Source organism: Lemur catta, chromosome 4, assembly GCF_020740605.2.
Source record: "Lemur catta isolate mLemCat1 chromosome 4, mLemCat1.pri, whole genome shotgun sequence".
Taxonomy (NCBI): Eukaryota; Metazoa; Chordata; class Mammalia; order Primates; family Lemuridae; genus Lemur; species Lemur catta.
Window position 1 is genome coordinate 53,468,832 of NC_059131.1, and position 23,823 is coordinate 53,492,654.

The 23,823-nt window shown below is 43.0% G+C and overlaps 1 protein-coding gene across 1 annotated transcript in view; it reads left to right on the forward strand.

Moving 5' to 3' along the window:
• The window catches only part of ANTXR1 (ANTXR cell adhesion molecule 1), a 220,630-nt gene extending 197,701 nt beyond the window's left edge, over positions 1 to 22,929 (forward strand). Inside the window, exon 18 of the mRNA XM_045549767.1 lies at positions 18,972 to 22,929. Coding sequence (XP_045405723.1) covers positions 18,972 to 19,232 — 261 coding nt within the window. The 3' untranslated portion in view covers positions 19,233 to 22,929. The remainder of the gene's footprint in view (positions 1 to 18,971) is intronic.
• The last annotated feature ends 894 nt before the right edge of the window (positions 22,930 to 23,823 follow it).

Genomic DNA, 23,823 nt, shown 5'->3' on the forward strand with positions numbered 1-23,823 from the left:
TTTGCCTCCCGATCACCATCAAAACTTGACCTTCCTGTGTCCCCACCCAAACTCAACAGTCCTGAATGCCTTTTCTCTGGCCTCAGAAGGATAGGTAATAATGCCGGTAAACCCACATGTTGCTGGGTGCCAACGTCCAGGAAATTTCACAGGGTAACATCTGGCATTTTCAGAGGGGCTCCATGAGATGCCCACAGAGGACCCTACTGTGAGAATATCAGCCTGGGTAGTCTGGATAGGACTGGGGTAGGCAGAGAATGGAGAGGAGGCCCCACGGCAAGGAAGTTTTGGGGATCTGCTCAGCTCACTCCCAAAGGCCTCAACCCCACGGGTAGGGGAGGAGCAGAGGAGACAGGAGGAAGGAGAGAGTGAGCTCAGGACAAGTAACCAGTTTGGAGAAACTGGCAGTGCAAGATCCCCCGCTCCCTCTCCAACTCCACATCGTGATTCTTCAATCCCTTCATGGAGCTTATTTATTGAACATCTAGCCAGTGTCTCATATTAATCGAGAAGCTTCTTTTAGACCAAATAATATGACTGAGCCCCTGTCTTTACAGAAAGAAGGCTGGAAAACATGAAAGGGCCAGGTGGCAATTGTCATGGCCAGAAAGAAGACAAGGAGTATTGCTATTGCCATTGGGCTTTGTGCTTACATGTAATTTTACCGCTGCGCGGCTAAAGCTCCCAGAAAATCAGGAAGAGCTATTCAGAATTGTGGTGTGTCCCCACACTGCCTCGCAGCTGCATTCCTCCCAGCCACATCTCTCAGCCTCAAGAATCCTCTTCCTCAGAGAGCTGGGAGGGGGTGGATGGCCATAGCTCCAAAAGGAGGAGTGGGCCAAACCGCTGGTACCCCTGACTCGAGGCAGGGTCTTTGGAGACTGAGCAAAGATTGCTCTTACTAATCATGAGGTCACCTTTCTTTTCCTGGACTGTCTGGATGCACAGTTTATGTGGGTTCTCTGGCTGAGCTCTGTGAGCAGGCTCTGGGGCCCGGCTGGGAGAGCCCTCTCCAGGGCTTAAGCCCCATCCCTGTGGCGTGGGGCCTAGAGAAAGACCAGTCCATGGGGGAAGGACAGGGAGCAGGTCATGAAGCCAGGGGGAGACAAAAGTCAAGCCAGTTCCTAAGGTCACATCGATTGGTAGGAATGGGAGAGCCCGGGGGCCGAAAGAGTGGTTAAGAAATAAGAAATGCCAGAAGCCAGGAACAGCAACATGACCAGTGAGAGGAAGCTGAGAAGAATTCTGGAATCAGAGGCCCATTCAGGTACCAGAAGTGACTTTGCTGCCCTAACAACAGTTTGATCACCCAGGAGGGACCGTTCACATAAACAGTGAAGGGAGTGATGCCATCTGTGCTCCCTCCAAGTGGAGCTTTCTGATGAGCCCACTTTTTTTTTTTTCTGGTAGAGATGGGGTCTCACTCTGTCACCCAGGCTGTAGTGCAGTGGTACGATCACAGCTCACTGCAGCCTCCAACTCCTGGGCTCAAGTGTGAGTCCACTTTTAATGAACAAGTAAAATTCATTGGTAATTAGCAATATTCTATATTTATGATTCAGGTGTTGAAATCCCCCAGAGCTCTACCATATTTTATACTCCGCCTCTTTCCAAAGGATTTAAGGTGTATATATTTTTTCTTCTTAAAGATTCCTCCTATAATCTCACTAAATATGAGTCTAACAAACCATTTCTTCCCAGATCATGCAGAACATAATCACAGACATTTAATGAGTGCAGGCTGCGTTAGTGAGGTGTTTCCTGCACTGTCGAAATGAGGCATTTTGGTACTGGGTCACGGTTTCCTTTCAGATTCAACTCTATGTGGTCTGATAATTAGGAAGAGTATTGGGGCCCAGTGGAAACTGAAACTGTTTTGACGTTGGATAACTTAAATTAATGCTTTATACTCCTAAATGAATCCCAGATTTTGAGTGCTGTAAATTTCCCATTTCTCTGTCTTACTGATCGCAAATATCAGCCATGATATAGGGCTTTGACTACTGTCTTCCTTTGGCTTCAATTTAAGAGACATTCTGGCAGGGTCGTGGCAGTCCTTACCTGAAAAGCAGACAAGTCCAGAAAACAGTCAAAAGGCTCCTTGGAGCCAGCTGGGCAGGGATCACTTCTTTAAAGATGAAATGGGCAGTCAACTGCATAGTCAAAATTGAGAGGCACCCAAAGCCCAGCCTGCTTCCAGAAGAACACCACAAGAGCCTACCACAGATCCCAGACTCCCAGAATTGGGCCGCTTTAGAATAGAACACTGTCTTCAGGAAGCTCCTTTCTTGAGAGATATATTATTTAGGTTAGATACTCAGCTGATCTAGCAAAAGGCCGAAAAATACAAGCCTAAACAATATAGAATGTCTTTTCTCTCACATGTAACCCTCTGGGGATAAGCTGTCAGGGTCAGTATGGCTGTCATGGGGCCCAGGCTCCTTCTGTCTTGTTTCTCCACCACCCCTAGAGTATGATGCTCATCTGCTTAGTCCAAGAATGGAAAGGGGAGGGTATGCCTCTTCCTTTGAAGGGACAGCCTAGAATTTGTACACATTGCTTCTGCTCACACCCATCTGGCCAGAGGGTAGGTTACATGGCCACACCCAATTCATAGGAGGCCACACCCATCAGCCACTCATGCACCACACTAGGTCAAGCCTTTCAGCATCATTTACTGCCTCTTAAACCAATTCATGCAAGGAAGGCTGGGAAACATAGTCGTTGCTAGGTGGTCATACGCTCAGTGAAAAACTCAGGGATTCTGCTACTGAAGGAAGAAAGTGAATTGCATATGGGAGACACTTATCCATCTCTGTCACTGTATATTTTGTGTCCATGGAAAGACAGAGCCTATTAAGAAATTAACCATCCTAGTAGACCCAGCTCATGGGTCAGATTAGAGATTTGTCCCTTAGGAAGCACGGAGAAGGATTGTAAGGGAGAAGCACATGGGACAAGCAAGTTTTGATTAGAAGGAGGGATAGGGATACACGGGACCCTTCTCCTGGAAGGGTAACCAGAAGGCACTGAAATTCAGAGGAAGGAAGAAATAGAGACGTGGAAAGCTGGAAGCGAATGGTGGGAGTGGGGAAGCGTTGGGACCAAGGCAGATTCTCAGATGGATAATATTCCTGGTGGCCAGCTCTGTCAATGGCTGTGCCTCTTCATCCATTCTTCCCCAGATTCATTCCAATCTAAAAGCGCATGTTGCTCAAAAGAAAGAGCATGGAGTTTAAACAGACCTGGATTTAAATCTCTACTTGGTCACTCACTTATAGAGGGACCCTGAACAAAGTACTTAGCCATTCTGAGCCATGTCTACATTTTTTAATCAGGATAAAAATATTAACCAGCAGTGCTGTTAGGAGGACAGAGTGAGATGTTGTATAGACAGCAGCTAGCACCCAGCCTGGTACAGTGTCAGTACTCAGCGGATGGTAGATGTGATTCGTATGAAACCGTTCACCTCATAACAAGCAACTGGGCCCTCAGATGAGCACATTTGAGTAGGAAGCTTGGCCCAGTGAGACAAGGTCGTGGGACAGGAAAGTGGTACATGTGTGAGGTGCTCAGAACCTAGCGGACATGTACCCGTTTAGGGTGCCTCTCTTAGTCTGCACTGGCTGCCATAACAAGATACTATGGATTGCATGACTTAAGCAACAGAAATTTATTTTCTCACAGTTATGGAGGCTGGAAGTCCAAGATCAGGGTGCCAGTGTGGCCAGGTTCTGGCGAGGCCCTCTTCCAAGCCACGCACTCACACATCTTTCCTCCGTGGTGCCTGCACATGGAAAAAGAGCAGGCTCTCTGGTGTCTCTTCTTATAAGGGCACAAATCCCATCATGGGGGCCCCACCCTCATGACCTCATCTCACCCTAATTGCCTCCCAAAGGCCCCCATCTCCAGATGCCATCCCATGGGGGGTTGGGGTTTCAACATATGAATTTAGGGGGACACACACATTAAGTCCATAACAGTGTCACTCACTGGCAACAATTTAGAAATCACAAAAGCAAAATGGTTTGTTTATTTTTTTAATTAAAATTCCCTGCACTTTGGGGAAAGCACCTTGACAGCTACAGGCATAGGAAAAGAACTCATCCTGAAGATGGCATTCCTCACATTGTGCAGAAGAAAACAAACCTTCATCCCTAAGCTAGCGTGTGTGGAGCAGGATGAGGCTGGAGCTGTGCACCAGATGAATAAGTAATTTCATAATTTTACATTTTCACATCCAAGCTAAATAATGCTCTTGGCCAAGCAATTCAGTTTATCTTCTGGCACCAATTTCTAAGGCAAATACCTCAACATAAATAAAATAATAAACAGACTACACTAATGATGGTTCTAAGTAGTTAGAGTCATTTAATGGGGGACAGGGATAAGGACAGGAAAAATATCCTCCAGACTGTTCACGGGGAGAGATAGAAAGGTAGAGAAGGAAGACTCTGAATAAAATTAGTTCATCCTGGGTCAGACTTCCACTCACTCAGCATGACCATGCCACAGTGTTTTTTTTAAATCTTACAAAAGTGCATTAAAATAACAGTATTACTGAGACCCATCCAAAATGTTGATTAAAACCAGGCTCTTTGAAGAAGTAATTGCTACACTGCTGGCAGGACCCAGGAGCACACATTGGACTAGCTGCCACCAATGAAGAGAAGATGGTCAGTAGCAATGGCTGGTTTTTAAAAAGCAAAGTTAAGAGATGATATTTAGGGTGCGTCACACTGGGTCACCATTCAGCATGATTTGCTCCTTCTCGAACCAACAAATGTTCCTATTCCACCTCTGAAGTGTACTGCCTGTGGTATCTGTGCATGAGTCTTTGTCTTGCTACCTTGAAAGGCCTGAATTTTTAGAGCCAGTCCCTATTTAGTGACAGCACTTTGGCCACCTGATCACTTTTCCTGGATCTCATTTCTCCAATCTTATTTTGTCTTTTTTTTTTTTTTTTTTTTTTGAGATTTGTCAGAACTAAACAGGCACAAACATAACATGCCATGATTTTGTATAATGATGAGATTTAAAAAGGGGATTTAAGCATCAGACAGGGAGGTTTTATTTATAAAACAATTCCTTATGTCACCCAGTGCGGTTTTTGTCTTTGTTGGCTGCAATGGCTTATTGGCCATCCTCGGGGGCCATCACAGTGTGTGCTTCTCAACTCAGACTTACAGATTCATTCATTTGTATGACAAGTAACTTAGACATAGGTCAGACATGGGCACTTAACAGCCTTTCGTATAACCTTAGGACAGAGTTCATCCATCCCCATTCAGGTGCAAAACTACCTTATATTTACTGTGTTTCCTCTTTTTCAAACCATTTATTAATATACTTTTAAAGACTTTCAGCTCAAAATGGCAATTTGAGTGTATGTATCTAATGTGACTGCAGAACCAAGGTAGACTTTCAACCTTGAGCTGCACACTGGCAGCATAGGAGAGGGTGATAGAACCTTCCAGGCCTAGCTTACATAACTAAGCTTGCACCACTGTGTAAATAGGCAAAACCTTTTCATCTTTCCCAGTCCTCTCTCAGTTTAGCCTTTTCTTATCACCATGACAGCTTACATTTCAAAATGAACAGTGCAGGGTAATATCAAGAGAACAGAAAGGGGAATTTGTGATGGTTATCTTTGGGATTATACCTTTCTCTCATCCAGTGGTCTTATCTTTCTCCTGGGGGCCTTTGGAATCCAGTAATGTAAAGTCCCAGCCAGACAATGAGTATGAGCCAGATCTGGATCCTTAGCACCTTTGGGAATGGTGCCAAGTTCAGAGTCCCAGAAAAAGGGAAACCCACAGCAATTCCCATACTCAACTTCCACAAACCATGAATGGCCCTACTAGGCAGAGATGAGTTGCTGTTTATTTCAGTATTGTTCCACAACAAACCACTCTAAAACGTAGTGACTTAAACCACAATTGGCTACTTTTTCTCATAGTTCTATGGGTTGCCTGGGCTCAGCTGGATGATTCTCATTTAGTGTCTCTCATGCAGTTGCAGTTATTGGGAGGGTGATTGGGCTAGACATCCAAGAGGGCTCCTTCACCCCCTTGTCTGCCCTTCGTTGCACCTCCACAGGCCTCTCTACCGTAGAGGAGCCTGGACTTCTTACATCGAGGCTCAGGGCACCAAAAACAGGAAACAGAAGCTGCCGGGCCACATAGAGTTGGGCTCAAAGCTAGCACATCATTTCCAGTGTATCCCATTATTCAAAACTGTCACAAGCCAGCTCAGATTCAAAGGAGCAGAGGCATAGACTCCTCCTTACCATGGGGAATGGCATGTGCTTACTACAGGAGAGAAGGAATTGATGCAGCCATCTTTGCAAATAAGCTACCATCACCACAAACAAGAAGTGAGAATTCTTTGGAACAGAAGAAATTCCCACTGCCCAGAGGGGCCTTGAGAGAGCCCTCTCCCTGCTAGTCTTGGGTGGCCCGCTGACTGAAACAGCGAAGTCAAATTTGAGCAAATATAATTGTGTAAAATATTGAGGGAAAAACTTAATAAACCCATACCACCTTTGGAGTTCAATAGATCAAGTAGATGAAAAAATAAATAAAATCTATACCAACTTTAATCAGAAATAACTAATGAATATTTATTAAGTAGTCCTCTTTTAATAGAGAATTCTCATTATTCTCAAAATTGTAAAAATTAACTATAACTTAGACACAAAGAAAACCTGAAAAAAAGAGAAAGTATAATTTTTACAAGCCACATTTTCCCACCATACAACCAAAAAAATAAAAGCTGTAAGTTAACAATAAGGAATTGAACTCTTATTTTTAAAAAAAAACACTTAAAGTTTTAAAACACTCTCATAAATTACTGCTGGGTCCAAGAGGAAGTCAAAACTGCAATTTGCTGGGATTCTAGAAAATAATGACAATTGGAACACCACAATAAAAACATGTAAGATTTGGAAATATAGCCTGAAATTCTTTCATTATTAAATAAGAAAAGAATGAAAACAAATGATGTAAGCATCAGTTAAAACTTAGAAAAGAATATGAGACAAATCTACAGAAAGCAGAAACAAGGAATCTATAAATATAAGAACAAATTAATGAAAACAAAGCAAAATCATTAGAACTGAGAAATAGCTCTTTAAAAATTGCTTTGGAAATACCAACATCATCGATGAATCTTTGAAAGACAAATCAAAAAAAACAGTCAGAACATGTAAAAATGTATATTATTAAGAATGACAAAAGGAGTATGACTACAAATAAGATTTGTTTACTTTTAAGAATTTCCTGTGTACAAAGTACAAATCCATGCAAATGCTTTAAAAATCTTGGTGAAATGGATGATTTTCTAAGAAAAAATAAACTACAGGAACTGACTCAAGAAAAGATACAAAACCTGAATAGGTCAGTACCTGTGGCAAAAATTTTTAAAGAGATCAAAGAACTGCACTTTTTAAAAATAGCATATCCAGGCCAGGCATGTTGGCTCACACCTGTAATCCTAGCACTCTGGAAGGCCAAGGTGGGAGGATCACTTGAGGTCAGGAGTTCGAGACCAGCCTGAGCAAGAGCAAGACCCTGTCTCTCTAGTTTAAAAAAAAAAAAGGAAAAAACAACATGTCCAGAAAATTTTTGAGAGAATTCTCCATGCTTTTAATGAACAAGTAATTCTTATATTATTTCAGAAGTATAGAACATATTAAAAGATAAAAATCTCCCCAATTTATTTTGTGACATTAACATAATCTTGATGATAAGATAGCACACAACAAAAGAAAAATGGCCAAACTCACCTGTGAAATTGGCTGCAAAATTCCTAAATCAAAGATTAACAGTTCATTCCAGAACTTTTCAGAAATTTACTTCAGAAATGTGCAGATAATTTTTATTAGAAAAAATGTAAAAAATTTATCACATCAGTAAGTGAAAATATAGAAGGAACTTGATGATCTTGATTGATACCGAAAAGATATTTGATAAATTTAAAAATATTACTTCCAAAAACTATCAACCATGACTAGGAAATTAGTTCCTTAAAATGAATAAAAATATTGTTCTTATTTATATCAAAAGGTTTTTTCTTAAAATTTTTTAAGCTCTTAACAAACTAAGAATTTAAAATATTTTTAACACAAGTAAGGATATCTAAACTACTTTATGAAATACTAAAGGCATTCCTACTAAAGACTAGAATAAGATAAGGACACTTGATATCACTTCTGTTATTAACAATATTTTGGACATTCTAACCTATGCAATAAGATAAGACAAAGTAATAAGAGATAAATATTAGAAATCAAACTAAAGTATATCAACAGAAAAACTATAAGAGAGTTCAGCAAAATATTTAGATGCAAAGTAAATATACTAAGAATAGGATACTAAAATAGAGAAAAGTTAAACTTTACAATAGCAACAATCAAAGAATTCTAGGGCAGATATGGTGGCTCACCCTTGTAATCTTAGCACTCTGGGAGATGGAGGAGGGAGGATTGCTTGAGCTCAGAAGTTCAAGATCAGCCTGAGCAAGAGCGAGACTCAGTCTCTACTAAAAATAGACAAATTAGCCGAGCTATGATGACACCACTGCACTCTAGCCAGGGGGACAAAACAAGACTCTGTCTCAAAAAAAAAAAGAATTCTAGTAATAAATTTCTTAAACCAAGCTGGACCTTATATAGAAAATCAAAATCTTTCATTGAATATCCTATTTATGGATGAGAAAACAAAAATATGATAATTTATTTTCCCCAACTTAATTTATGAGTTGTATAATTCTGAATAATCAATTTATTAGAAGAATGGACAGATGAGAATAGTGCAGATAATCTTGGAAAAGAAAAATAATAAAGGTATACTTATAATACCAATATTAAAATATATTGTGAAACTATAATAATTGAAACTCTGCTGCTAGAGATATAGACAGACACATCAGAAAAATGGAACAGAGATCCCAGAAACAAATGAAAGAGCAAGTGAGAATTTACCATATGATATGGGTGGCATTAAATCCATTGGAAGATGATAGATTACTTAACAAATGGTATTGGCACAATTGGGTAACCATTTTGAAAAAGATAAAATAAATTTGAATTTGCACCTCAGACCTTATACCAAAATGTATTCCAGATGATAATAGTTAACATTTACTGAGCACTTTTATGTGTCACTGTTCAAAGTTATTATAGGACTGATTATTTAATCCCATTTTACAGAAAAGGAAACGGAGAGAGATTAATTTATTTAGCCAAGATAATACAATGAGTTGCAGAACCAGGCTTTGAATCCTGGTAGTTTGGCTATAGAGTCCACATTCTATAAACATGGAAAAGTGAAACTATAAAATAACTAGGAAAAAAAGAATAATAAAGACCTTCCTTATACATATGAAAAATAGACTATAAATTGTTATAATCTGCTACCAACATAAAAATGTTTAACTTCTGTACATCAAAAAAATGCCGTAAGCAAAATTAAAAGGCAAATCACGAAACAAAACATAGCTTACACAACCAACGTTTTATCACTACTCTATAAAGAGCTCTTACAAATCGGTAAGAAACAATCAAAACTTCAATAGAAAAATGGGAACAGTATGTAAACAGGCAAGTCATTAAAAGTGAAATACAAAGGACTAATATATATAAAGAACTATTTCATCTCACAAGTAATAAAACAATGAACATGGAAACAATAATAGAATTCCTTCTGACAAATTAGCAAAATTCATAACTATAAAACTGTAATTAAAAGTGTAGGGAAATAGAAATTCTCATAAAATAGTATTGGGACTACAAATGAATGTCACTTTTTCTAGAAAACAATTTGACGGCGTATTATCAAAAACGGTTAAAATGTACATAAACTTTGACCCAGCAATTTACCTCTAACAATTTATTCTAAAACAATTGATGAATGTATGAAAATATTTCTGGATGAGTAGTTATAGCACAGCATTGTTTATAATAGAGACAAATTAGATAGACTCTTAATTCCTAACAACAAAGAATTTAATAGCTGTATTTGTTACACAATTATGTGATAGAAGATAATACAACTGTTGAGAATGGCAGGGGAGAAATGATCACAGCATATTATTTTAAAACTTTCATACAGATGATCCCCTTTTGTAAATATATGCAGCACTGTATGTGTGTGTGAGTGTGTGTTCTAAAAAGATAGGCACAAAATGTGAGCTCTGAGTGCTGTAATTTAACATTCCCTTCTCCCTTCCTCCTCCTCTTCATTCCTTTGTATATTCCCCAAATTTTCAACAAAGAAAACACAGAACTTTGTAATCAGATGACAAAGGGGGATTTTATTGTTAAATAAGTCATATCTCAATATTAATTCTTCACAAAGCTTATGTTTACATGTGACCCACTAAAGATAGGCCATTTTTATTTCTACCCTTTCCTTTCTGGTTTCCTCATGTTACCAAATATTTCCTTCATGCTTTCATCTTACCCTCGCTTTGGCATCCAAAGACGTTATTATGTAGAGTGCGCCAGCGTGTGTGTCAGCAAAATGAATCAAATAACTGAAAGAGTTGACCTTGGATCCTTTTCCATGAACAGCACATAAAAGGCTGGCTATTTAATGAGATTTATAGGCGAGGCAAGTTCGCAGTGGAGAAATGGGAGCCAGGAAGGATCGGAGCATCCACCCACAACACACCCTTCTCTCTGCCCTCGGCTCTAGCTTTGGGGAAGGGGAAGGAGCAAGACAGAAGTCTAGGCCATTTTATGTCCGGACCTGTGAAAAGAATGCTGTCAGAAGACAAGGGAGGAGATGGTGGCTTCATTTCAAATGATGGGCCAAAGCTGAAGTGTGGGATTGAAAGAAAGAAAAGGAAGTGGAGTAGTAGAGAGAGACGCAAAGGGAGCAGGGGCCCATTTATGCTGAGGAACTTGGATATTATCCTGCAGAAGGTGGGGAGGCACTGAAGGGTTTCAGCAGAAAGGTAACTGGGAATGTGTCTGTGTACATACATATTATTAAACGTCCAGGTGTATATGCATGCATGCCCATGTGCGTACATCCCATGTCTATATGTATGTATGTATATACACATTTTTATTTATATATGTGTGTGTGCATGTGTATAAATTTTATATGGAAACCAAAATATCAATGGGAAAGGGAAAGGCTGAAGTCAGGAAGACCAGTTTACTCGGTGGCCAAGTTATACAAGATGAGGGACAGTGATGGTGGGGAGGAGTGATTGGGTATGAAAGGTCTTTAAAAAATAGAATCAGGACTTTCTCAGCCTCTCCCTGACTCTGGCCAGTTCCCACTTACACTCTCTCTATTCAAAGGGTCAGTTCTAACCAACTGCCTGCCTGTCTCTCAGGGGCCATTCCAGATTCCCAGGAGAGAGAATCTGATTGGCCTAGCTCCAGCTTAGGTGTCCACCTCAGGTCCAATCAACCGCAGCCAAAGTCAGGATCATAGGTCACAAACATAGTTGCTGGAGTCCATCTGTTTGTGGCATCATTTGACTCTTGTCTTTCTCCACCTTTGCACTATATTCTTCATGAAGGCAGGGACCTCAGCACTTGCTCAACACTGTGTGCAACACCTGGTGAGGTGTTCAGGTAACAGTCAGCACTCAAAAACCATTTGTCAGACGATGGATGCACAAATGAATTAACAAATGAAAAGAGTCATAGATGGTAGAAGGTGCCATGAAGTCATTCAATCCAGCCCTCCATCCATTCATTGTTCACGTGTCTAACTCGTCACTAGAGCACCAACTTCAGTAGGATTATATCAATTGCCTTCAGATATGCCAGTGAGCTTTTGTGGTCTAGCCTGAGAGCCACCCCCCATTTACAAGAGTAATTTAAGTTAGAGACTATTGTCCAAATCCCAAACAGCTGACTTCCAAGCAAACTTTGGAAACCTAATCCATGTGTAACTTGAGAAATAGCTACAGTCCTCCAAACAAGACAACCAATGGGAGAACCAGTCCAGAGAGAAAAGGTGTTCATCAGAGGAAATTTGGTGTATACTTTTTCCATCTGATTATTTTAGCATTCTTCCTGTGAAATCCAATTTCCTTAGATGACCTCTGTTTATAGGAAACTATTTAATCTGTGGGAGCCGTAGCATATTTTTAACCATTCTGAAGGCCAGCTTCCTCTCCACTGAGCGTGCCTGGTGCCCAAACAGATGTTTCATAACACTCAACACATATGACCTCACCACTGGCAAGTCTTTTGCACACAATCAGCCCACACCTCTTCCTCCATCTCCGCTGTCATCCTAGAAACCCAAATTCAGAACTTGCAGGCAAGCTTCAATCCTTACTACAACAGAAGAACAGAAGGTGGCGCCTCCAATTTTTAATTTTTAATTTACTAATATTTTCAAAAATCTAATGACTAACCAGGAAATATGCAATGCAAAGAGTTAGCCAAAGTAATAATATAAAATATGTGCAAAACTGGCTGCCCCAAGAGTCTTCAAAGTATCCAAGTGAAGAATTTCAAAGCAACTCAAATTTTGATGGAATCAAAATATTAGGGCTGGAAGGCCCTGGGATGTCATCTAGCTAATGCCACAGCTTTATTGTACAAGTGAAGAAGCTGAGGCCCATAGAGAGAAAATGACTTGTCCCAGGTTTCCCAGTAAGTGCATTAGTGGCAGCACTGGAACAGTTCTGCGTCCTGCCTCTGATCCACGAGGCGGACCACAGCCCACACCACCAGTTCCTTTCTCCACACTCCTTGGACCATCCGTGTCTGCAGTTCAGTCGTGAGAAAAGCCAGAACCTGATCAACAAGGTCTTTCATCCTGACTATCCCATAATCATTGCAGAGTGTGTCAACTCCAGTTTAGGCAAAGGGTTTCGTTGAGGGACAATTTCCTTTCATAAAGCAAAAGTAACCCAAAAAGTATTTCCAAAGGTAACATGTTAACATTTCAAGAGTGCAAACCAAGGGGAACACATAGGATTCTTGCCATCCCCTCCTCAAAGGCCTAGATGTCCAAAGAGGCCATGGGGAGGTGACTAAGGAGCCCTAAACTCATAGCCATGTTAATGGACCCTTGACCTTCCAAGAACCTAAGCTTGCAGGGAAAACCTGAGCTTTCTAAGAGGTTTTGCTCCACCTTGAAGACCCTCAGGTATGTGAGCAGTATTTGCTGAGTGCCAATTTAAACTTGAACCTTGAGATCTTTACAGCAGCACTAGGTTGAAGAGGAGAAGACCCTGATGCTTCCTCAGTGATGCTCACCAGCCCGCTGGGGGACAGTGTTTATGCTTGGAAACATTCAGAGAACACCAGGTGGCATGTTATATTCTTTACTGAATAGTTATTTGTCGAGGGCTTAGGATGGGCCAGGCTGGACATCCTGGAAGAAAAGAGTAGGAAATTAATTGAAAAGTGTAAGCAAGGACAAGATCACAGAGGGCTGCACTTGCCACTGGAGGCATTTGGATTTTATGTTAAAGGCAATAGGGAGCCATTGCAGAAGTGTGAGCTGGAGAGTGAACTGACCAGACATAGCTTCTGGAAAAATCTCTTGACAGCTGTGGTCAAGTGACACAATGTGTGATACTATCTACAAGTCCTTCAAGAAATTCGTTGCGGCCGGGCACGGTGGCTCACGCCTGTAATCCTAGCACTCTGGGAGGCCGAGGCGGGTGGATCGCTGGAGGTCATGAGTTCGAGACCAGCCTGAGCGAGACCCCGTCTCTACTAAAAATGGAAAGAAATTATCTGGCCAACTAAAAATATACGTAGAAAAAATTAGCCGGGCATGGTGGCGCATGCCTGTAGTCCCAGCTACTCGGGAGGCTGAGGCAGTAGGATCGCTTAAGCCCAGGAGTTTGAGGTTGCTGTGAGCTAGGCTGACGCCACGGCACTCACTCTAGCCCGGGCAACAAAGTGAGACTCTGTCTCAAAAAAAAAAAAAAAAGAAAGAAATTTGTTGCACTTTTAGTGTCCATTCAGGATAATACGGTAAAAAGAAGCTGAGTTCCTGAGGTAAACAGAGCGAGGTTTTAATCCTACTCTGCCACTTACTGGCTGGGTTGTCTCGGGCAGGTTATTCAAGTAAGTCTGAGGCCTCAGCTTCTTTTCTGTACAATGAAAATAACGATACTTAGCTCATAGGGTTTTGATAATAAATAAAGAAGATGACGTGCTTGGCCATTTCTAATAACCCGCCCACCACCGTTAGATACAGCCACGTCACAATGGCATTTTCAAGCCTAGGAGGAAAGCCATCTAGCATCCTGCTAAGCCACCATTTAGCATGAGTTATTGTTGCATTTTCTTCTTAGAATTTAATCTGAGTTTTTTGTTGCTAATGTATGAAAATATTTGGCATTCATTCCTGTAAATGAGGAAGTCGAGGTAAACTGAGGTCAAAGCCAAATCTTGGACCTGAATCAAACCACCCGAAAACAATACTGTAGAAAATTAAACTGGGTTACAGAGAGACCAGTGTTATGCAGCGAGAGCTCCAATCGTCCTAGCAACCTTTTAACCAAACACTGGTGCAGATTTGTTGGCATACACGGCACTGAGAACATCTGGCCTTTCTATTATCCTCTCGCAAGCAAAAAATGATGTGTAAACTGATCTGTAGGCCAATTATATGGTCTAAGTGTTACTGTGTTTGTGTTGGCGCCTCTGGCTCCAGGTTTTAAGAACTTAATTTGTAGCCACACCCCTCTTATGAAGACCGTGGGTCTTACTGTAAATTACCCCAGGGATTTGTTTATGCTGAGTCCGTACCTTTCTTCAGGAAGATAAGTACATGTAAATACATCACCGATCGACTGTGTGCGCAGTGCGCGGTGGGAGGTCCTGGAAGACGTGAGTTTCAGGAGTTACGTGGCAAAGGGAGGAGGAAGGAGGGGCCGTAAGGCAGCCAGCTCCGGGGGCTGCTTTGGTCACATCCAACGCTACATTTTTTCCTATTTGCCAATTTTCTTATAGAAGCCAGGCGTGGAGGGTGGAAGCTCTAGTCTGAAGCTCACTCAGAAGGTGCTAAACTATTAGTAGGAGTCCGAACACCTGATGCTACCTCCAACTGGCCTTTTCACCATAGCAGGGTCATTGTTGCGTCTGATCATTCGACAGCATTAGACTGTGCTTCATTTACCAAACACGATATGCCAGGCACAGTCCCAATCCCTTCACAGCACTGCTTAGGGGAATCCTCATAATGCCTGTAAGTGCCAGGTGCTGCGATTACCCCACCCACGTCACACTGTTGGGGTGAGGCAGAGGCTGTGCACCTGCCCCTCCCCTCTGGCTGCTTAACAAGAGCTCTGGGCTTTTGTGCTCAGCTGTATGGACTGGGGGTCATGCACCCCTGGGGTGTTACTGCCCATAGGAAGGGGGGCTCCTTGCCTCTCCCCCACCCTGCTCTGCCCCCATTCCTCTGCTGCCCTGGACAAGACGCCTGGTGGCAGCCGGAGGAGCTGACCTAGGGCGGTCTTCCTCCCCACCTCACTCCCACCTCCAGCCCTCTTTCATCCCATCTTCAGCTGACAGATGTGAGAGATCATCTTTTGTTCTGTGGATCCTCTCAGACCTTTTTGAAAACATTTGGGAGTCCGGATATGGGTTATAAACAGACGTATTGGTAGAAGAAGGCTGGGACCTCCTGATTTTATCTCTAGATAAAACAGCCTCTGAGTAAGAACAGTAGAGTGACAACTGCAGGAAATAAGTAAATGGGCTTCTGCATTAATTAGCCTCCTCTTTTGCCCCAACCCGTGGCCAGCTCTAGCCAAGATCTGAAGCCAGACAGGGACTTGATCCCCGGCACCAGCAGCTCATTCTCCAGGATCAGAATTTCCCTTCACCTTTAAAGATGAGTCTCCTGGGCCCCTGGTCTGACTTGGCATGTCTCGGGAGGAAGGGAAGCCTAGATAGCACAGTAAATCCCAACTCTGAGTTGTCCTCACAGGAATTCATCACAGATGGCAATCATTAGGGCCCTCGCATCTTAAAGGGAAGAGCTTTATCCAGAATCATAAATAAACTGTAACCAAGGCTTAGATTTATAAAGCTATAAAAGAGGGCTGCTTGGACAACCGGGAATGGACGGTACTGGCTTACAAAATCAACGTAATGCCCGAAAGCCTGGACATGAGCTGGGAGTTCTGGGGAGTTCTGCAGCCAGAAGGTGGTAGCTTGTTTGTGCAGTCAGTGGACCCCCCGTCAGAACCTGACAAGGTTAGCGCCTGGTTTAATTGCATGAACTGCAAGCTCAGAGAAACTGGCCTGCTGGCGTCTAAACATGGTGCTATAACTCCTAAACCAACTGCCGTCCAGCCAAGCTTAGCCCTTCCTTACCAAGATTCTCTCTGGCTAATGCTGTCTTGTGAGTGAATTTTCAGTTTATTGCTAATGTTACCCAAGCCCCTACTTTGTCCCAAGTGGCTTCAAATAACTCTTTCAACAGAGTCCCTCCCATGCAGAGCACCCCATGAGGCTTTGGGTTGTGGAGCAGCAAAGTGAAAAAGAAGGTCACAGCCTTCCAGAACTTTCTCATCTGGTCAAAAAGACAAGGCGTTTACACATAAAGCCATCATGGATGCAGGCTGCAATGTGTGGCGTGGACTGTAACTGTTAGGGTGTGAGCCAGTGCACAGGGGTTTTGAGAAAGATTTCTCCAGGCAAAGATGAGGGTAGAAAGAAGTTTATGACTTTTTCCTGGGCAGAAAAAGGACCAGCACAAAGGTTAAAAAGGAAGGCTGTGCTGGCCTCAAAAACCAGCTATTCAGACTTTTTCAAGGGGGAGGTTGTAAAATAGCGAGTATAGTTGAGCAACTGCTATATCCTCTCCTTTCTTTCTGCTCCGCGGCAGGACGATAACAGAAGCGGTAGCAGGATGTCCAAGTCTAAGTATTGGGTCCCCCCCATTTCCTTGGATATGGGGTTGTGACAGGATATGTGACTCTGTCCTCCAGATATGTCTGAGGCCCGAGGCTCACACCCCTGCTATTCACCAGGGAACTTTTAAGGCTAAAAAGCAGATTCTCGAAAGCAATTTTAAGAGAAAGATTTACATCTCTTTTCCACCTGCCCAGCTTTTCTCAGGTGTTGTGCCAAACAGAACTCCTGCGAGGTGCCTGTTAGTGAGAGAACTCGTAGGATTGATCTTTAACTGTTGCTGGGGAAATTGTGGGATTAGGTATTTTCCTGTTATTTTTGCAAGGCCTCCCTTTCAGTAACTAGAGAAGAACTCAAGGAAGCAAAGGGAAGTGGAGGCTGGAGTCATCAGGGGAGAATGTGTGGAGGAAAAGGGACTCGATTTCTGACTTAAAGACTGAGTGGCGCTGGACATAGGGGAGGGAAGGTTTCTGGGCCCCACTGGCCACGACAAGCATGTGTCCCTACTGTGACTCACCCTGAGCCAGGTCTCAATCAACACATCTTTGTATTTCTCTCTTGTCCTGGAGGGTCCTTGAGTTCCACACCTCACCCTCTGCATTCCCCTTCAGGCCCTTCCCTAACAGGCCTGGAAAGGGAAATTCTAGGCTCTCTGGACACATCCCGTGCAGGTTGGGCACCGCAGGATGGGCATCCTTCCTGGAGCACGAGGCCAGGGACAGCCACATGCCCCAGCCCCAGGCCCGGTGTGGCGCTGTGTCCATAATTGGATTAAAATGAGCAGAAAGAGAAGGGAGGGGACAGCCCCAGAGAGGTGTGACCCTGCCCGGGCGTCTGTGGAGAGGGGTTCTACAAGTATCCAGGACATGCAAGAGGGAGGACCCATGCTCTGGGCCCAGGCAAGGAGGGGAGGATCTTACAGGCAAAGTAAGATCAGAAGGGGAATGTGCTGAGCAGGAGAGCCCCATCTCCCTTGTAGAGCCGAGTGTTGCATGGAGGCTCCTGAGTGTGGGCTGAGACGAGAGGTGTCTGTTGGGGGGCAGGGAAGGTGCGTCTGTGGCTCTGGAAAGCAGAGAGGAGGCGCCACCGGGGAGACAGGGCTCCTTGGGGCTGGCTTCAGACTCTGACTCTCAAGAGGCTGCTGGAGGACTTCCAGGTGTCTGTTCTGCATGGCCCATTTGAGTCCCCAGGAAGGCTGGGGAAAAACAGAATTCAGGGTACATACCTGCCTGGCAAAAAAGATCTCCACATTGTATTTCTTAAGACCCTAAGAGTGCCTGGACAGGTGCAGCAGCATCTAGAAGGAGAGGGAACCCCATAACTAGAACGAGGGCAGGATTAACTGTTTGTTATTTACTGGTGCTTCGGGGAAGGCAGGGTAGCTGTACTGGCTTTTTGGCATTGCTAAAGATAGCTGTCTCCCTCCCTGACTACCCAGCTGACTGGGGGCGGGGAGACAGGGGCTATGGGGAAGCGAATCACCAGGGCCTCTGAGGATCACCCTGCTTTGCCACATTCGTGACAACTCACATCACAGATTTTGAGTGACAATATAGGAAAATCACGTTATTAACATTCTGCCGCTTCCAGGAGGATAATTGAAATGAATCGAAATCAGTTACTTTGGTTTATAAAATGTGGGCACCTTTCTTCAAAAGGCAGTGGAGCAGAGCAGGAAGAATAGTCCTGGAGTCTATTTTGGGTTAGAATCACCAAGCCCACCTCTCCCACATAGTCTGGCCTTAGGAAGGTGACATAGCTTTTCTGAGCCTCGATTTCCTCATCTGTGAAATGGAACACTTGATAATAATACCTGGCTGGCAAGGCTGTTGAGGAGGTTAAATTCGATGACCTCTGTACACAGCTTGACCCCACGTGTCCAATAAGGTCAATCCCCTTCCCCTCCTCCCCCCTGAGAGTATCAGAGACTCCAGGAACAAATGAATTTTAACAAATTATTTTGCAGCACAGCCTAGGACAGGGAATCAGGAGCTAGTCTGTTGTCAAGTTCTACTACATGTCAGTGGAGCGTCGTCACCAACGGGTGTCTGTTCTCAAGCGGCCCACCCCAAGGCCACCTACTCACGTTGGCTTCTCTCTGATTCTCTCCTAGGGGCGCTGTATCAACTTCACCAGAGTCAAGAACAACCAGCCGGCCAAGTATCCCCTCAACAACGCCTACCACACCACCTCACCGCCTCCTGCCCCCATCTACACCCCCCCACCCCCGGCTCCCCACTGCCCTCCCCCGCCTCCCAGCGCCCCCACCCCTCCCATCCCATCCCCACCTTCAACCCTCCCCCCTCCTCCCCAGGCTCCACCTCCCAACAGGGCGCCACCCCCCTCCCGACCTCCTCCAAGGCCTTCTGTCTAGAACCCAAAGTTCCTGCTCTGGGCTCTCAGAAACTTCCGGGGAGGAGGCTCCTCTGTGGTGTTAGAACAAGTCTTTCCAGTTAGAGGAGGTGAGTGGTGATAAATCCCACTGATGTTCACATGCTTTAAAAATTGGTTGGCAATGCCAATATACCAACAATCGTGATCAGCAGAAAGAAATAGAAATTTTAAATTGCCTGAAAACAAATGATGAGGCAACTACAGTCACATTTATAGCCAGCCATCTATCACCTCTAGAAGGTTCCAGAGACAGTGAAACTGCCAAGATGCTCTCACCGGGATTATGTCTCATGGAAACCAGTAAGAAATTCATTTCTCTGAGAGTGAAATGCAGAGTTGGATAAGAAATAACATTGCTGGGGTTTTAATGCTGCCCTCCCACCTCCACCACACCTGCACCCCTGCACCCTGGATCCTTGGCCTAGGAGCCAAGGAAGTTTCACCCCTGTGCCTAGGAAAGAGGAAATTTTTGCCTGCAACATTGGAAAAGCTTGGGATCCCCAGAGTGGCAAGAAACTCAACAGGTATCCAAAAGGATGTTCTCCTGGGATTTGCAGATGAATGAAAACATCTGCCTTCTTTTCCTTTCAAACTCTTCCAGTTTCCGAATGGGGAAGGGAGCAGGTGTTTACTGATGGAAAAGGTATGTTGCCATGTTGACGTGTAAGTGAAATCAGTTGTGTGCAATTGACAGGAGAGTATTAATGGGAGCATCAGACAGTTTCTAAAACCCACAGGCCATCAGCAGCTAGAGGTGACCGGCTTTGGCTAGACATGGTCCCCTAAATCAACAGACAATGGCATTGTCCAAGAGAAACCTGTTAATGATTCATGTTAAAAATCAAGGTTTGGCTTCGGTTTAAATCACTTAAGATATGAAGAAGTGATTGATCCTGTTTTCCAGAGACAGACATGAGTTGTTCTTCCCAAAATAGCATCATTAGCTCTACCACACAATATCACTGATTTGTTTTCCTTCTTGGTAAAGTTGTACACCAGAGACTTCTAGGTAGAGCTGAGTGAGAGACAGTGGTCCTGGCATGATATGGAAACTATCCCCAGGTTGTTTGATTAACCCAAAAAAAGATAGGTGTGTGTGGATGCAAATATATTTCTCCTTGGCTTTTCAACATACAATATCATCAGCTGTTAACCAAGGGGAAATACACCAGATGTGCAACACAGAAATGCTCTGCCTGAAATTCCCACCATGCCTGGGACCCATGGCCTTCCTCCAAGTCTTTCTGAATCTGTTTAATCAGTAAGCCCTATAATCACTTGCTAAACAGTGGGCTTCATCACCCAGGGGTAAAAACAGAAGTCTTTGTCAAGGGTCTCCTGCACCAGCCTGTTCAACATTATCTCCCCCTCCAGTTTTCCACGTGTCCTAAAATTCGTGTCCCCAACCCCTCAAATTCTTAAATCTTTTCTGAAACGAAACAGAATATAAAATATATATAAACTTGGTGCTTTGGGCTATGGTATCCAAAGATCCCTCAAGAATGCATCAAGCCATCCTCATTCTTTCACCATACTTAGTACAGAGACATAAGGGCCTGGCATGCATTTCATAGACACCAATTCTTGTGCCTGTGGCAGACATTGCTAATCAATCACAGCACTATTTCTCATTAAACGCAATGATTTCCTAACAATCCTTCTCAAATCACAACTCCAAAGAGCTACTGCACATCAGTCAGAATTAAGAGAAATGAATCCTACTTGACATCCCTCCCTTAGAAAGTGAAAACAAATGCAAGGGTTTCAAGGGGAAATAGGAAAGTCCAGGGGCATAAAAGGTACAGTCAGGGGAAAATGTATCTGGGCAGAGTGCCTAGTGGGAGGCCATAGGCGCTGAATCCGCCAATCATGCCAAATTGACATGTCTCCAAGCGTACCTCAGACCCTACCCTTCTCCCACAGCTGCCACTTGCAGAGAATGTCACAGCTTTCTCAGAGAGCTAAAATCAGAGATGGTTTTCTGGTCTTAGGAAAGCAACCTCCCTCCCCTCACCCAACCCTGCCGCATCGCCTGTTTTTAGAACATAGGCTTCCTTAGTATAGTCCCTCATAAGTGGCGGCCAGAATGTCTCAGCCACCTGCAGTGACATTGCAGGGCCCCAGAAAAACATTCCATAGGAGAATGGGTTCCCCGGGCTCACAGCGTAGAAATGTTGAGCCCATGGCAACTGTTTTGACTGCTGGCAGTTCAAAACGGTCCACCCCACACCACTGCCGCGTGACTCACGTGACTCACGCGGCCATCAGAAAGCTCAAGCCAAGATGCTGATGTTGCTGAGCAACAAGATGGCGGGCATCGGGTGAGAATGCAACATTCAGGACCTCAACAGCACATCAATCAGATGCCCTGTGCAGTTACAAGATGTTGATTTGGTGAAGTGTTTTGATGAAATAGGGAACTGCAAATATATGATGATTTTGGAAAGAATTAGCAGGGTTTGTCCTTAAAACTGACTCAGTGTGTCATCCATGGTCATTTAGAATTACAGTTAAGAAGGAGAAACTTCTATACACTGTATGAACAAGGTGATATTTTCATAGTGGGTTATGACAGGCAGGAAAATTCTTTAACTGGTTTACAAAATCCATCTTTACTTGTGTCAGTCCCTGTAAAAGGCAGGAGACATATGATTGTGATTAGAAACTGCACAAAATTATTTTTTCAACTCCCTTGTTATTGTCCTTATGAAGGTTTTTTTAATTAAAGCCAAATTTTCGTTGTATATATTCGTATTCCGTGTGTTAGATGGAAGCATTTCCTATCCAGTGTGAATAAAAAGAACAGTTGTAGTAAATTATTATAAAGCCAATGATATTTCATGGCAGGTTATTCTACCAAGCTGTGCTTGTTGGTTTTTCCCATGACTGTATTGCTTTTATAAATGTAAAAATAGTTACTGAAATGACGAGACCCTTGTTTGCACAGCATTAATAAATAAGAACCATGGTCCTCTCTGTCAACAACCAGCTCACAAACATTTTCTTACCTGAAGCTTGGTACATACTCCAGCGAGACACAAGGTCTCTCTTTTACCAAGGCCAAGAACAGAGCTGTTGCATAAATTAATTAATAGTCTTGGATATCAGGCCATGGGTAACCTGATTGTAAATATCATTAGAATGGGCAGAGATGATCTCAAAGAGTCATATACAGTAAAGTCCACACACCATGTCAGGTGGGGGAAATCCATCAGAGAACTAGAGAAAAATAATAATTATGAGATAATGAGCAACAGTTTCAGCCCAGTGTCAACTCAATAAAAAACAAATTAATGCTGTGTAAAATGGGTTGAATTAGTTTGCTAACTATATAAAGATATATGCAGTAAAAAGCCTGTTAATGCACACCAGGTGGGAATGGAGTGTTCTAGTCAATTGCCTTTTCTAGTTATCTGAGCTCTACTATATTATCATACTCAGATAACCAGTTTAAAAGAATTAGAATATGATTTTTTAAATACACTTAACATTAAACTCTTCTCTTTCTTCTTTCTGTGATAATTCAGAAGACAGTTAAGGATGTTCAGTGCCTCTGAGTCATTGTTATAAAAAATCAGTTATCACTGTACCATGCTGTAGGAGAGTGGGCTCAACCGCATGATGACAAACCCTGGAAGTTGCTTTTTTTAAAAAAAATAATAAATTCCTAAAATCAACTCTTTTGACTGGTTATTTGTCTGTTTGTTATAAAAATAAAGTGCAGCTTGTTCAAGAGTTCAACATCCTGATCATAATAAAATGGTTGTGTTCTGTACATTAAATTACATTAAATGATTTCCGTACATTTAATAATTTCTCAAATTATTTTGTGCCTTCCACTGAACTGTCCGGACTATTATCACTTTTTCTTTAGCTGTCTGACATTCAAAATATTCTTTATTTCTAGTAATAATTTCTAAATTAAAGGAGTAATCCATGCTAAATGAAAAAAAAAATGAGTGAAGACAGAGGAACACACAGGAAAAAGTATACTGCGTCAGTTAGGATTGTGTTTGTTTACTACAGCAGAAAGGCAACTAGGATTGATTTTACTCACAGAGCAGACTCCAGAGGTTTGCAGCTACCCAAGAACCTGGCAGCATTATAGATAGCGCTGCAGTAAATACCCTTCTATCTATATACGTCTCAAAATATTTTTATTGTTTCTGCATTTCTGACACAAGGCACCTTATTCCTCTTAGCAGTTTCAATTCAGATCCTCTTTTTAAATTTTTTGTAGGTAGAAGAGTGAAGAGCGTGTTCTACTAGTTCCTGAATTTCTTTTCTTTTCTTTCGTTTTTGTTTTTTTTTTTTTTTTGAGACAGGGTCTTGCTCTGTTGCCCGGGGCTAGAGTGCAATGGCATCATCATAGCTCTCTGCAACCTCAAACTCCTGGGCTCAAGCGATCCTCCTGCCTCAGCCTCCCAAGCAGCTGGGGCTACAGGTGCCACCACTGTGCCCAGCTCATTTTTCAGGTTTTTTGTAGAGACAGGATCTCACTCTGCTACTCAGGCTGGTCTTGAACTCCTGGCCTCAAGCGATCCTCCCACCTTGGCCCTGAATTTATTTCT